This window comes from Squalius cephalus, assembly GCF_949319135.1.
Source record: "Squalius cephalus genome assembly, chromosome: 3".
Lineage (NCBI taxonomy): Eukaryota > Metazoa > Chordata > Actinopteri > Cypriniformes > Leuciscidae > Squalius > Squalius cephalus.
This window is the reverse complement of record NC_137124.1, coordinates 18435276-18451349: the sequence shown is the minus strand read 5'-3', so window position 1 is coordinate 18451349 and position 16074 is coordinate 18435276. Positions and strand designations below refer to the sequence as shown.

General features: G+C 37.1%; 2 protein-coding genes across 2 annotated transcripts in view; both read right to left on the bottom strand.

Moving 5' to 3' along the window:
- tp53i11a (tumor protein p53 inducible protein 11a) overlaps positions 1 to 7777 on the bottom strand; it is a 30350-nt gene extending 22573 nt beyond the window's left edge. The window contains exons 1-2 of the mRNA XM_079866177.1: positions 7660 to 7777; positions 5777 to 5887 (exon numbers count right to left, since the gene is read on the bottom strand). The gene's annotated coding sequence lies outside the window, so the exon portion shown is untranslated. The remainder of the gene's footprint in view (positions 1 to 5776; positions 5888 to 7659) is intronic.
- A 4505-nt stretch (positions 7778 to 12282) lies between these two features.
- Positions 12283 to 13935, bottom strand: hsbp1a (heat shock factor binding protein 1a). The gene is made up of 4 exons (XM_079867387.1): positions 13752 to 13935; positions 13106 to 13172; positions 12817 to 12961; positions 12283 to 12560 (listed from the first exon to the last, which is right to left on the bottom strand). Exons 1-3 carry the CDS (start codon positions 13794 to 13796, stop codon positions 12840 to 12842), a joined length of 234 nt encoding a protein of 77 aa, XP_079723513.1. The 5' UTR covers positions 13797 to 13935; the 3' UTR covers positions 12283 to 12560; positions 12817 to 12839.
- Between the last annotated feature and the right edge of the window lie 2139 nt (positions 13936 to 16074).

The window sequence follows — 16074 nt, the reverse complement described above, 5'->3', positions numbered from 1 at the left end:
ACAAAAGAAAACAGACTGCGCTGCTTATGTAATTCGTATGAAATGTGCATTTCTCTCTGGCGCTGCGAAGATCGCGAGTCGTCAACTTCATCTGTCTAGCCGACACTGACATAAAAAATAACTGTTTTATTAGTAAATAATTAAAATGTCTCCTGCTATATTTTACATATTTGCCTGTTCCTTACAAAACACTGACAGTGGGGTTTTTGACTGTTTTTTTTTTTTTTTTTTTTTTGAGCAGCTGCGGACAAATTCTTTCGACACACACAATATTACGTAACACTCTGCGCTTATGTTTTAAAAACATAATTTAACATATAAATCATTTTTAAATAGCCCACTTAAAGTGGTTATTACAAATAAATGACTAAATGCTGAAAATTAATACATTTTAAGTCTAGGCCTACTTGTTTATATCAGAGGATGTTTTAAGAGCGAATGAATTCGCGCTGTTTTGAAATAGTTCGTGTGTGTGGGCACTGTAGGTTTTTTTTTTATGAGGCTACAGACTATCTACTGAAGATTTAGGCCTAAATAACTGATCTCCCGGTAATATAGTGTCCTACTCTCCCCCTCCTCATGATGATGTATTTGCAGCTGTTTCTATAGAAAAATGCTGTGTCACTCGCACGAGTGCGCCCAAATATTTTTTCACGTTCGCACGCCGAAATATTTACTCGCATGTGCGAGTGAAATGGGCGCACTGTAGAGCCCTGAATATAATAAATAAGTAAATATGAAATGATAATAAACATACAATTCACATGAAACAAACCCTTCTGCAAAAAACAAAGGAATTATTTGCCAAATAATTCAAATTCTGTCATAATTTACTGAAACGATTATGTAGTTCCAAACATGTGTGACTTAAGGCTGGGATACGCTACACAACTTGTAAAATCTAAACAACAAAAGGCACCATACACTTGCTGACTTTGTAAATGGTCACAGAGAAAAACTATACATCATACACTAAACCAATAAGGATCACACACTGACTTTCAGGTCGTTTTGAACACAAAAAACTAATATAGAAACATGACTTGTTGAAAGCAATATGTGTTCTAAAATCAGCTCAAAATATCAAATGTGTTTGATATCCTCAGACTTGATGGATTCATAGTCTAAAGCTACAAAAAATATTTGGCTGAAATCAACTTCAATAACAAATTTCTCAACAAATCAATTAATTAAAATAGATTTTACATGCACATCAACCTAGCAATGGCAAAACGTGTAGCTTTTTAGGCCTGTTACTTAGTAACCTTCTTGTGACAGAGCCCTCTTGACCCTAAACAAACAGTTTGGCAGTAATCTAGTCATTAACTGCTTCCTGCTGCTTAAGAAAACATTGCATCCATGCAAAGTATAAAGAGGTTTGCCACAATAGCAGGGTTTGAATGTGGAGAAGCCTTCACGACACAGACATTTCAAAGCCCCAACAGCAGAGATGAACATCTTGATCTCATGTCTACACATCAGTCAAGCTTTCGCCATGACAACACACTCTCATACTCAGCAGAAAAGAAAGGTCAGTGCAGATCTGGGTGGGATTTATAGTCATGCATATTACATGAATTGGGATCTGACAGATTAAACATTTCATCCTAATCACATATTTGGAGTGCAAAGGTTCCTTAAAATGAAACAAGTGCATCTAGAGCTCACAGAAAATGATGAGATGGAGGTTGTTAAATATCTAATATATTCTTAGCCAAAGCTTCAATGTACGAAGGTTCCATTTCAGTTTTATCACAATATATTATGATGCAATGCCTTCAGGTGTCATATAAAAATGCAATTAGTCGACTAATAGCTTATGAATGACTGCTTTAGTCGACTAGAAAAATCGTTGGCCGGGGAACAGCCCTAGATAGTAATTCTGTGAATTGTGCCTCCTGGCAGCTGGCATGTGAGGGAAAGCTTGAAAAGTCCAAGAGCTGCTCTGAGTCACCTCAGTGAAAATAATGTGAACGAGCAGTACAATCCTGGTGAAGTAAAACAGAGCTGACATAATGCTCATATTCCAAACTAAAAGGTGATTCATCGGCAGAAATAAACAATGAACACTTCAATTTTTCCACCAGAACACTTAAACAAAAAGCTAAAGGAAGGCTACACATTGCTGTGCTAAATTCATTCAGTTATCATAAGTTTATATTTACTACAAAAATAGAAATAGCATGTTGTAAATGTTCTACTTTGATTCTACATGTTAGTTCAAATAAGTACAAATGCAATTTTACTAATTCATCAACTAAAAATAAAATGAAGAGTTCAGATGCAAAAGCCTCTAAGTGCCATCTGAAATTCTCTTCTAGAATGATAATTTTTATCAAGCTTGTATATTTAAGTTCAATAATTTCACTTAAATGGTAATGCAAATTACCTATTAATTGTCATTTAAGTGAAATTACTTAACTTAAATATGCAAGCTTTATAAAAATGATAATTCTAGAAGAAAATTTCAGATGGCACTTTTGCAGGCTTTTGCATCTGAACTCTTCAAATATTAATATAAAAATATGAATAACAATAGTATATAGTATACCAATGATACTAAAATAACACTGGTATTATTGATCCTGAAGTAGAAAAATCTGTATTATTTATACTGATTTGAGTACATTTCAGATACTTCACTCTACAATGTAAGTAAGGGTTAATGCCCGACGAGGTGTCCATTGTCAGGTATTAATGGACGACGACGAGGCGAGAACCGTCCGACGCGCAGCGGATTTATTTATTAATTTCGAACTGTAAACAGTCAGTTTCACCAGAACTCCTTTACTAGGTGTCCTCTATCACTTTTTAATGGACACCCTGCAGCCAATCAGAATCGAGTATTCACCCAGACCATGGTATAATATGAAATAAAGTACATTTTCTGACCAATGCTATGTCTACACTATAAGCGAGCAGTAAAATGTGGCATGACTAAATTAGATTGTTACCATTATAATCAACAAATCTGCCTGCAAGTCAGGCAAGTGGTGGATATTTTTGTGGGGCAACAACAGCATTCATAAAACAACAACAAATATGTTAGAAATACAAAAGCTGTGAAATGATATTAATGACCCATGTCATGATGAAAATATAAGAACATTGAGTAACGTTCTCATGATATTAGCAAAAACGCTGACCAAACCAGAATTTTCAGTTATCGCAGCCATTATTTGATTCACCCACATGAAATTTGTCTCCCACAGTCTTCCTCTATGATGGGCCAATAACAAACTTTAACGTTTGCTTACACTACTTTCATGTCTGAATAGTGAATATGAACACCAGGTTAACAAACACTGAAAAAAATGATTCGTTGAATTTAATCAATTTTTTTATCGTAAGTGGTTGCACACAATTGATTTTATCTACATTTAAACAAATGCATTAAGTTGAACTTAATCAATTTTAGTAATAATTTTAATAATTTTAATCAAATGTAGGTCAAATCAATTGTGTGCAACCACTTACGATAAAAACATTTATTAAATTCAACGAATCATTTTTTTTCAGTGAAAGAAACTGTTTAATCATTAAATTACAAGCCTGCTTCTCGATCAAACTTTGACAGCAACAAATCAGTATCAGTTTAAGTTTAACAATTTTTCAGTAGTGATTTTAAAGCAAATCATCCTACCAAATTCAACACGTCTGGGCTAAAGTCTCTAGGGCCAAAACTAGGTAAATGCCCATCCAAGCACTCGCATTTCTAAAGAATTGTCCTATACAGTAATAATTTTGCACGCAGCCAACAAGCAACTAATCATCATGCATTCATAATCTTAAAATGATTCTGTGTGAACAGTTTGGTCCTTATGGGAAAAGATATACACATTTGAAATGTACTTGCAGCTGTAGAATAATGCTCAGCATTTAGCCAAATTTGCACATTTAGACAGTCTTTGGCTATAAAAAGAAATTAGTACAGCTAAATATTTAAATGCTCTTGTCAAAGAGGTTCCTGACAAAGACCCCCAAAGCTAATTAGGCTGGAGAATGAAAAGCCCTCTTTTCTGGTGTGCAGTCATCTGTGTCGGACAGTGAAAGGGTTGAGGATGTTCTTTCCATGGCCATGTGTGGGGAAAAATCAATTTGGTTTATATTTAAAGGCTACAGACATTCTGCACTTTGTTTCACAAAGGACTGCTTTGAACCCGTTTTCATTTGGTTAAGTGGCATAGAGCTTCTCATGCCAAAGGAATCTTCATGTCGTATACAATGGAGAATATGTGTGGAGGGTCAATTGGGTATTTATAGAAAGATACTTTATTGGTCTGAGGGGAAATGTATTAAGTCAAATGATTACCCTTCGCAATATGTGACAGACAGGCAATCAGCCTATATTGAGAGCAATACTTCACCGTGCTCCTTTGAATGAAAACCCATCATCGCCACTTCAGTCAAAATTATTTGCTGTATTATTTGAATACTGTAAAAGTAGACACTGGCCACATGAATGGAAACATTAGAAACTAAGCATCACATAAAAACCTCATTTATCATTAACCTTAATCTATCAATCATCTGTACTTCTATTACTTTACAATACTGGCCATAACAAACCAGATTTAAACAGATGATTTAACACATTTTTAGAACTTGCTCAATAAACAAGATGTGTTTCATCTGGACAAGCTTGGGTGCTTTTCTCTTTTTGTTTATACGTATAGTCTGTATGTCTTCTTACCAAAAAGTATTATAAGAAAGGTCACAAAGTGCTGTATAATGACTTGAAGTACAAGGGTTGAACAAAAACTGTGAGAGGAATTCATGGATTGCGACAGACGAGGGCTTTTATGTGAGAGATGGGAGTGTTAGTAAGCCAGATGCAGCTGAGTGACACGGCTTGGTGGGTTGAGTGGTTAATTGTGAAGAAGATATAATAAGACTATCATTGGCTTTAAGCTTTTTTTGACAGCAACAGGAAGCTAAAAAGTGCCACTTTTCATTTGCAGCTTCGGATACATATAGTTCTATAACCCTAAAAACTGCTGCATATTTCCTTCACCAGCAGCAACCTCGAAATCAAATGACAAGCTGTTAGCATATAGCACTATAGTAGATAAAGAAACCCCGAAAATGTGCTTTCTCTACTGTAATAGAAATACACAGCCCTCACACTCCTAACCTTATTCCTACAAATTTACAATGGAAATCACCTGGTGATGGGAAATTTTCCTTCTGGCCCTTTTCTAGACTTGGGTTACTGATGATCGGCACAGAGCCATTACCTCAATCAGAGCTGTTAATGTTTCACTTCATGAAGCACAGCATGCATCTTCCTCAGTGACTCAGTACAAGGACTCACATAAATTCTTTTCTACAGCAAAAGGACACAGTGTCTGAAGAGGCCTTTGGAAGCATTTAATCCAATACTGTCTAAGGGTCCTGATTTTATTGACCCATGATGTGACCAAAATTATGGCTGTAGGCAATTTAATTTGTTAACACTGAAATTAATTATAAGGAAATGAATTAACTAAAACAATTAGCGCAATTAATCAGGCCACTGACATGTATGCACATTCCATAAAAAGGGATTTTCCATCAGAGCAATTCAAGCTTGAAGTACCACCTTCGTGTTTTTGCGTGTTTCGTGTTACACATTGCATCGTATTTAGACAAATATTAATGGTAAATGTATTCAATTTAGATTTTATGAAAAACTTAAAACACTATGCAGTCAAATTATTTTCCTGATTATAAACATGCTGTTATTTTACAAATATTATATCAAAATATGAAACAAACACAGATGTAAACAACTTACTTCTAGTCAATTGAGATGGACGCAGAATTCAAAATCCCACTCTCTGAACATATGGTCCAGCGTCTTCCGGTAAATACTCAGATACACATTCCAACATGCATCTACAGAGATCTGAAGAACAGAGAAAATGATTAATTAATGTGAAGCAGGTTAAAGAAGTCAGAACACAGGGGCCTGGCCTAATTAAGAGTGTTTCCTGTTGTGTACTTCCATTCCATATGGTGAGAATCGTCACATTATGTGCCAATTTCATTTAGAAGCTATACTGTAAAATTGTTAAAGGTACTGAAAGGGAAATCAAAGTTTTGCTATTTTATACACACACACACACACACACACACATGTATATATGTATATTATATATATATACACAAACACACACACATCACTATCTATTTAAACATAACTACACAATTATTCCAAATCACTGCAAGCAAAATAAGACCTTGTTGTGACCAACTGTTATGCTTACTCTTTAAAACACTATCCCTAAACACTGATGCATTGAGTGCTTTAAATACGATTCTGTGCTATACTGAAAAACAGATAAGACTGTTTACACTGATTTCTGTTGCCATGTACAAAAGTCTAACCGTAAGACTGCTTTTCAATTTTAGTCCACTGAAAAATGAGATCCAACACATCGACAGCTGATTATAAGATAGCAAAGAGTGGCGAAAGGGATTTTTTAAAACAACATTAACATTACTGTCCATCCCAGTAACTGACCACCCCAAACTCTTAAAAAAATAAAAGTAGTTCATGTTGGAAAATTGATAGTGTAGCATGTCTGTAATCAAAATCAATTGCAAATCATAAAATAATTCTGCCTGCATAACAGAAATATATAAACATACTCAAACCTAAAACACCCAAAAATACATCAAACAAAAGGAGTGTAGCCTACTCAAGTTTGAAGGTTCACTCTCAGAAAAAAAGGTACAAAAGCTGTCACTGTGGCGGTACCTTTTCAAAAGGTACACCTTTGTACCTAAAGAGTGCATATTAGTCCCTCAAAGGCACATATTGGTGCCAAAAGTGTACATATTAGTACCTAAATGGTACATATTAGTACCCTTTTGAAGGGTACTGTCCCAGTGACAGCTTTTGTACCTTTTTTTCTGAGAGATTGTAATTGTATAACTACTTCATAAAAATCACAGCAAAACCACTAAAAATGATGCTATTAAGAAGATTTAAAAGGCACATCAAGAATGTACATATATCAGATGACGATTTTTAGTATTTTTTTTAGTAAAGATATGACATCTCTCGAAGGGGGAGTGGCAACTGCAAGTGTCTCTTCGATGTCTGGAACATTGCATAGCCTAGGCTACTATAAAAAAATGAACTTAGGCTAATAAACGTCAAAAAGTGACTTTAACAGACATCTGTGTACTTGGCTTTCAAAACAATTTAATTCCATCACCTTCTTTACTCATCATTAATATGACCATTTATTGTATTGCAAATGCAAAATGTTCGCCCTGAAACTGGCCAAAGCCAGTACACGAGATGTATTATGACAGCACGGACGGAGCACGCCGAGTTTGGAAGAAAGTTGATTTATTCCCTAACTTTTCAATGACAATCAGTTGTTCTTTTTAGTCTAGAGCTAAAGCAGATAAATACTTTAAAATGGTAAGTGTGTGGGCTAATTACCGTAAGTTGTTTTCACGGTTTTATTAATCGGACCAGACAGAGAGAATGTGACGGACACCCTCCCTGCCTGCCTGCTGCCTTCAAAAAGAAAATAGTCCTAAATAACACTTTTCCTCCTTTTGAATAAAACCAACAGCGATCTTTCATGCTTGAGTTTAATTTAAAATAACTCAAATTGCAGCTAACATTTCATGAGACCAAGAAATGATGATCAATTTTACCTTATATCGCAGACAATCTGTTGTTTGCTGCCTTGAATGCAGTGCGCTCGCGTGCTACAGTTGTGACAATCGCAAAACCAACACAAGCCACACGCACACGCACTCAGTTACCGTAAGCAACAGAAGAGAATTCGCGCGCGCAAACTACCGTAATGAATATGACAAAACGTCAATCATTTTCTTCTTCACTTAAAATTATAGCCTTGTGTTTAGGTCCTCATTTGAAGGTGGAGGTGTCATATTGACAGTTTTTTTGAGATTGATGACAAAACCTTCCTAAATATAAATGCTTAGCAAAAACGAATGTTGTTTATGTGTGTTATTCATGGACATACACTAAATAAGGAACTACATTGCACAGTTTTTTGTTTGTTTTTAAGTAAACTGAAGTAAAGTGGAATAGATCATTAGCAAAAAAATGTATGGCAGTGACTTGATAGCAAGTAGCCTATATTTGTTTCAGTAGGCTATTGAAAACATATTTCAGAGAATTTTTTTTTTTTTTTTTTTTTTTTTTTTTAATATCAAATTTTAGGCAAGAATGTTGAATTAGATGTATCTCCCTGTGGGGAATCTGCTGTTTTCCAGTTTAGTATAAATTGGTGAACATGCTGCCCTCAGCATAAATAGCAAGAATAGCGGTTGGGTTATGTATTTTATTGTGAGTATCTGTCTTATTATATGCAGACTGTATGAGCTAAATGAATCACTGGAAATTTCTCATTGCAGAATATATTTTCAGGCCCTAGAAGCATTCTACCACAAAGCATGCATTTGTTAAGGAATAAAAAGACAAGTCAATCCCTCAGGTCAAACAAGGTGTCTGAAAAGACATTTTAATTGATGATGTAATTAATAAAGTCATAATGCCCCATAGATGCAGTTAATGTTGGGCATGCTTTAAATAGATTACTTGTTTGTTCTTGCTATTTTTATATATTAAACTTAGTGCAAAAAAATCATTTTAAAATGAAATATAGGCCAACTGCAAGGTGCTACATGAATTCATTCTGAAAAATATGTCATTCCACAAAAACGAAAAAGGATGGAAAATTGTCTAAACCCAGACAGGCTAGATGACCTTAGCTAATGACGTGGTACATCAATTCTTGACAACGGGGGTCTTTGCCCTCCAGATGCATAGGGTCTTTAAATCCATAGTTATTCATTCTGCAACTAAGTAAACCAAGTGCAATAACCCGCTTTGATTTTACAGCAGAGCCCAAAAATGGTGTTGAACTGGAGGCGATCATATTCTCACATAAGATTACTTGCATCCTCAGTCGATTCCTGTCACAGCCAATATCGTTGTATGTCCAGCACCCCAGTGAAAGTCCATTTCATATTACTGAATGTTAGTTCCTCCATCTATTCCTCAAATCTTTTTGGAATTTTTATCTGAAGTTTTATCTACCTCACTGTGCCCTTGTTCTGAACAGCATAAAAGACTACATTGTTCTTACACAAGATCACAAAAGCAATTTAATACCATAGTTAAGCAGGCTATGTCTTGGATCACATGCACCTCTGATAAAAGGCTTTCAAACAGAACAGCTTCGGCTGCTCTCCTGATTACCTCTGACCCTCATCAAATGCAGTCTGTAACCAGTATGCAGTCAGTCTTATGCATTAGAACGTGCCTGGCCTATACTCTCGGGAAAGAGGAATAACTCATTGATGACATGTGAATATGTCTGAACGAATGTTTAATCTGTTTCAGAAAATATAAAATACTAACAAAAGTAACATCACTGAATGTATTATGACCTCAGTTAAATTCTAGCCATGTAATAGAGTGGAGTCCCAAAGAGGAAAATGCTCAGCCACTCCCCTGTTATTCTATGCTTCCCATGACACTTCTAATGGATCGTGATGACGACTTGAGATGTAAAAGTGATCAGAAGAGAAGAAACATCCTGCCACAGAAGGGGAAAGAGAACCACAGTTTATAACAGCAGTTGGTTAAATTACAAAGCATGAGTAGATTAGATAGCAAAGATTAGATTGTCCATCTGGTTTCCCCCTCCAGGTATTTGAACAAACAGATCTTATTTAACCACATCTGTGGCCAAAATGCATGGTGTTCCATCTTTTTTCCATATCAACACTCATACAGACAGACATGAAATGTCAAATGTAGAGAGTAAAAAAAAGATTCCCTTTAAATCTGAGGGATGTGTAATGCTATAGGATATATGAAGCGTAAAGAAAAAAACTGCAAAATCCAAAAGGCTGAAGAGTTTTGTCTTATGGGTTGTTGTGATAAATTCACACAGTGAAGGGCAAAAAAGAGTGTGTGAGAGAGAGAGAGAGAGAGAGAGAGAGAGAGAGAGAGAGAGAGAGAGAGAGAGAGAGAGAGAGAGAGAGAGAGAGAGAGAGAGCAAAAGAAAATGGTCCACTTTATGTTACAATCCAGACTCCAGAGGGAAAGTGTACTCCCAGCTGAGGTATAAAATTACCTCTATCAAGTGTGTTGAGACTTTCAGCTTCGAGAAAAAGAAGGGAATCTAATTTCCAACTCTTGAAAAATAAATATATAAATAAATATATATATATATATATATATATATATATATATATATATATATATATATATATATATATATATATATATATATATATATATATCCCCTATGTTGCACAAATGCAACTTTATAGATGCAATGAGTATGCTATCTTTTGTCTCAGATGTCACTATCACCAAGACACAAAACACCACATGGATTACTCAATCCTTTTCTGAAAGAAATTGTGTAAGAAAACAAAACATTTGGGACTACTCCCTAAAGGAATAATTCAGACAGAATCTTGCAATTTTGACTTTAATGTGAACATTTATTGACAGCTAATTGATTCTGCCTGGTCAATTCAAACAACACCGTCACTGAATATGCATCTTATAACAAGATTTCAAATAGATATATATCGATGTAGAAAAAAATGTTTCAATAACGAAATAGCTCCACCAAGTGGACATTACTGGTCATTTTTTATTTGTGAAGACATGACTTCAGAATGAATGTTGCATGCCATCTCAGCCATATGATACTGTATTGTTGACAGTATAGCCAGATCATTTTGATAAAATTTTATAAAAATATATACAATAAAGTCTCCAATTCTTATAAGTCTTATAATTTACTTTCATTGAAGTTATTCATGCAAAAATATTTTCGAGCTAGCACACCTCATCTATAATTGCATAGCCTACATACCTAATGAGTAATTACTATGTTAGGAAAGTCGTGCTTTTGTCGCAGAAAGAGTCCAAATAATAAACCCAGTAATAACGGTAGGCTACCACCTAAGTTAGAGCCGTTGCCTCGGTTAAATCTCACAGGTTTTATCGACTCGTGTAAATTGCAATGTGGTGAAATTATGAATAATTTATTGTATGAGGCTTTTACCTGTGCAGAATTCATGTAATGTGCTGATAAATGCGCATGTTGTGTGGCTGAGCGGGGGGAAGTCAGTGAGCTAGTTATTGGCAAGGGAACTAACGTGGTGATTTCGGGTTAGCATTAGCAGGCTATACACTAGCATGCTAATTGTGCATTCAAGTCTTGTCGGAAAGATCGTATTTACGATTTACGTATTTACGAAGCCACCACAAACGTCATAAATACGAGTGAGAATTCCCGAGTTTACGATTTGGGGGTGTGTTCGTGAGAAACGTGGCGGTCTATGTATTTAGCAGTTGTCAAGCTGTTTTATTTACAACAAAATAAGCTAATTGTCTGCACAAAATATAGTATTGAAATATAAAAATATAATATGTAACTATAAAGTTTACAGTGCCTTCATAAATGTATTAAAAACATAAAAATAAAAACACCTAATGCATATTCATGTTCTTCATTTTCTAGAAGTATAGTTTAAAAACCTTGATGTGTTTTTGTGTAGTTAATTAAGAGAAGGGAATTCCCAACTGAATTCCCAACTCATGAAATATGAACTTCCCAGAAGGACATAGGCTAGACGATCTCGTCAGCAGGTTTCAAATCAATGCAAGTCTGATGTAGAATATAATCCAAATCTAAAATATGTGCTTAAAAGGGTTGTAGAACAATCTGTATGGTAAAATAGACCCAGCTTCATTTTTGTAAACAGCAAGTAATACAATAAATGATTTTAATCAATTAATATTTCCATTTTAAAACATTATTTATGTGTCAACAAGACATTCCTGCAATTCATTAGTATCTAACTGGGTGTTGTTTTGTCAAAAATGTAATTGGCAAACCCATAATAGACCTCATTCCCTCTAAATGTTGATGCCAGTATAAGATACAAAAAAAATCACATCTACAGGGGTTTAGCTGATCTGCTGTCTTTGATCCTAGTCGCTAGTGAAGGTTTGGCCAAAAACTTTTGGGACTTTGGTTTGGCCAAGTTAACCCCTGCTGGTAGATGCCATAACCACACCGACTGGCTGCACAAACTCTTCATTGAAGGTCATTTAAATTAAGCCATGTATTCTGATTAAATTCTTTGTCAATGAAATGCAAAAATATATATATATATATATATTTACAATGCATGGCATTATTTAAATTATTTGCTACATGCTATTGGTTATATAACAAGGGACATGTCCTGCCTATTTTAATAGGGAAGAAAACTGTGATCATCAAGTAGTTTTATGGGGTTTTTAATAATCAGCAAAACATGCAGGAACCACATGATTTCCCCCTGTCATTACAATGAATAAATACAAAAGAAGATTTTAATATCTTAATCTTCAGGCCAGTAATCTAATTAACCTTACAATATGTAATATAATATGTAATACACATAGGCAAGCACCATTTTTAACGAATTGCTTAAAAAAGGATTAATTCACATTTCATTTAAAAATTCTGATACTGCAGTAGAAGGTCTTCACTGTGTTCCTTGGCAGTCTGAAAGGGAAACGATGGCAAACGTAAACAAAACAGAAATACAAGATCACAAGACAACAACCTGACTTAAACTTACAAATAACTTTGTTTAAAAAAAAGATGACTATGAATGTGACTTTCTTTATATACTGTTTCACAAGCAGAATAATCCAAATGTAATGTCAAATACATGTTCTACTGCAATTTATGGAATGTAAGTGTTCTCTAAATGGTAACAAGGCATCTTCAAAGTGGCAACAGCACCACCTACACTTACTAAGATGGTGTTGGTCATTGCCTTCAAGCGGTTCCAGATGTCTCAGAGACTTTTATCTCCTCCTCTAACTCATCCACGCCTGCCTGAGTCATGAGATCAGAGATGTTCTTCTCCAGGTCATCGATTCGCGTACTCATCTCATCAAGTATTAGAATTAAGACAAAATCGTTTTTGAATAACCTATCAAGCTAGGAAGCATGAATCAGGTTTTCACTGCGTACACATAGCTACTGTATTCCACTCAATTCAGCTACAGTTAGGTCAGCAATTACTATATGCAAAAGGATATTCCGCCCAATGATCTGGTCTGACATGGTCTGGAACTTGTCCTGCATCTGCTGCAGCAATGTCTGTACCTGAAATGAATAAAAGAAAAAAGAAAATTGTTAACGTAAAAACGAAACAAGCATTCAGACTAAACCTGAGCAGTTTCACTAAAATTGTGAATGAACAGCTAGCATAAAAGAAATATCTAGAATCGTGTGGGTTTTGCGTGGGCTTCCCACACAGGAGTAAAAACAGCAGTTTAAGGGCATGCTCTCCGCCCACGCGTGGAACTGAAACCATAGTAACAAGGGAAACCTCTCAACATCATCGTGTTACTGTAATCACACAAGATACCTGACATTGAAATAAAGAAAGCTCTCATTTCATAACCCTCCTGAAAAGAAATGATATCTACATTCTAATTTAACTTAACTATAGATTGATGAAGAAAGAAAACATTTCCTTTAGGAACTCGTTAGAGTGATCTGTCAGTACGAGTTCAAGACACAACGATTAATGAAGTCAGGCAAATCACAACACTTAACACTTCTCAATATTATGTACCAATTAAACTATACTTTGGCTAGTGGAGTGAGCGTGACTAAATATTAGGCGGCTGTAAAAGTGCACGACCCAGCATTGTAGCTCGGTGAAAATCAAACACTCACCACAACAGTCAGGTCCTGCGATGTTTTAAGGTCCTTCTCGGACATTATCTTCTTCAACAATTATACGTGCCTTTGCGTGCGATCAAGAGCCCTGTCAAGGCAATACAGTACTGTCTGTGTGAAGCATTCGAGGTGGAAACTGTCGTGGAAGCAATAGCTGATTTCGTTGTTAAGGGGTTTGGTCAGTGAACTAAAATCAATAGAGCGGTTTATGCATTTTTAGCTTGGATCATTTTTATTTCCTACAGGGGGCGCTCGGTGGCTCAGAAAGTCAGAAATCACAATTTTGCAGCAAAAACAAAGATTAAAAAGAATGTTATGTCACATAAATCTGAGCAGCTGAAATTACTAGTGATTAGTGCTGGCGATATAGTTACAAATAACTTAATAAAACCTTGATTTTCAGCCTTTTGATTATAGTTTTTTTAGACAAAAAAAATGTACAGTACTCATAAAAGAGTAGGCTAAAAGTACCCAGATGACCTACTTCTTCTGGCAAGATTATGAAGTGAGCATACGATGGACACTTTACAATGTACATGGGAGAGGATTCATGAATGGCAGTGAAGCGACAAAAAAACTGATGCTGGTAGGTCACATGACAATGACAATATGGCGAATGTAGCACGTCCAGATTACATTCATACTACACACTCTCATACTATATAAGTTAGGGGAGAGCGGGGCACAACCTAAAGCGGGGCTAGTTGTAACACCCTTGTTTTAAATACTTCCACACATGCAAGCATGACGAAATTTATATTAGTGTATTTACTAGATGCCATATCAACACTCTATAGAGAAAAAAATGCGCCAAAATTAAAATCTTTGGAATATACCAAAGTCTCCGGCACGGACACCACCAGCACGGACACCACCGTCTCCGGAAATGACACCACCGTCTCCAGCACGGCCACCAAAGTCTCCAGAACAGACACCAACGTCTCCGGCACGGACACCAACATCTGCGTAATGGACAACACCATCTCTGGCACGGACACTACCGTACCCGGAACGGGCATCAACGTCTCCGGAACGGACACCAACGTCTCTGGAATGGATACCAATATCTACGGAAAGGACACCACCGTCTCCGGCACGGACACCAACGTCTTCTGAACAGACACCAACGACTTCGGTCTCCGGCACGGACACCAACGTCTCCGGAACGGACACCACCGTCTCCGGCACGGACACCAACATCTCCGGCACGGACACCAACGTCTCCGGAAAGGACACCAACGTCTCCGGCACGGACACTGCCACAGACACCACCGTCTCCGGAACGGACACCAAAGTCTCCGATACAGACACCAACGTCACCGGCACGGACACCAACGTCTCCTGAACGGACACCAACGACTCCGGCACAGACACCACCATCTCCGGCACGGACACCAATTTCTCCAGAATGGACACCACCGTCTCGGACACCGGCATGGACACCAACGTCTCTGGCACGTCTCCGCCGTCTCTGGCACGGACAAGTCTCTCTCACCTCTCTCCACCTATAGCTGGTGTGTGGTGAGCGCACTGGCGCCGTTGTACTGTGGCTGCCATCGCATCATCCAAGTGGATGCTCCACACTGGTGGTGATTGAGGAGAGATCCCCTGATATGATTGTAAAAGCGCTTTGGGTGTACAGTAGTACATATGAAAGCGCTATATAAATGCCTCATTCTATTCTATTCTATTCTAAGTGCACAGACACCACCGTCTCCAGCACAGACAGCGGCACGGACACCACCGTCTCCGGCACGGACTCCACCGTCTCCGGCACAGACACCAATGTCTCCGGCACGGACACCACCCACCGTCTCTTGCACGGACACCAACGTCTCTGGAATGGACAATACCATCTCCGGCACGGACACCACCGTCCCTGGAACGCACACCAACGTCTCCGGAATAGACACCACCGGCACGGACACCAACGTCTTCTGAACAGACACCAACGATTCCGGCACGGACACCAACGTCTCCGGAACGGACACCACAGTCTCCGGAACGGACACCAAAGTCTCCGACACAGACACCAGCGTCTCCAGCACGGACACCACTGTCTCCGGAATGGACACCAACTTCTTCGGAACAGACACTGGCACGGACACCAACATCTCCGGCACGGACACCAACGAGACGTGACGAATTATGAAAATCGAATTATTGATATAAAAAATGTACATTCTTTCTAGTAGCAATTCAGTTGTTGATATCAAGAATAGACATTTCAACTAGTGACAATTGAATTCTTGATATCGAAAATAAAGGATTTAATAAGAATTGTATTTCTGATATGTGAAATTGGAATTTCAACTAGTAA

What these genes read in the sequence shown, in the direction of transcription:
- hsbp1a (XM_079867387.1), bottom strand. Translation starts at nt 13,796, where the DNA reads ATGTCCGAGAAGGACCTTAAAACATCGCAGGACCTGACTGTTGTG. An exon ending in CGCAGGACCTGACTGTTGTG is followed by an intron (nt 13,173 to 13,751) that starts GTGAGTGTTTGA and finishes TATTCATTTCAG; the next exon opens with GTACAGACATTGCTGCAGCA. An exon ending in AGACCAGATCATTGGGCGGA is followed by an intron (nt 12,962 to 13,105) that starts ATATCCTTTTGC and finishes TAATTCTAATAC; the next exon opens with TTGATGAGATGAGTACGCGA.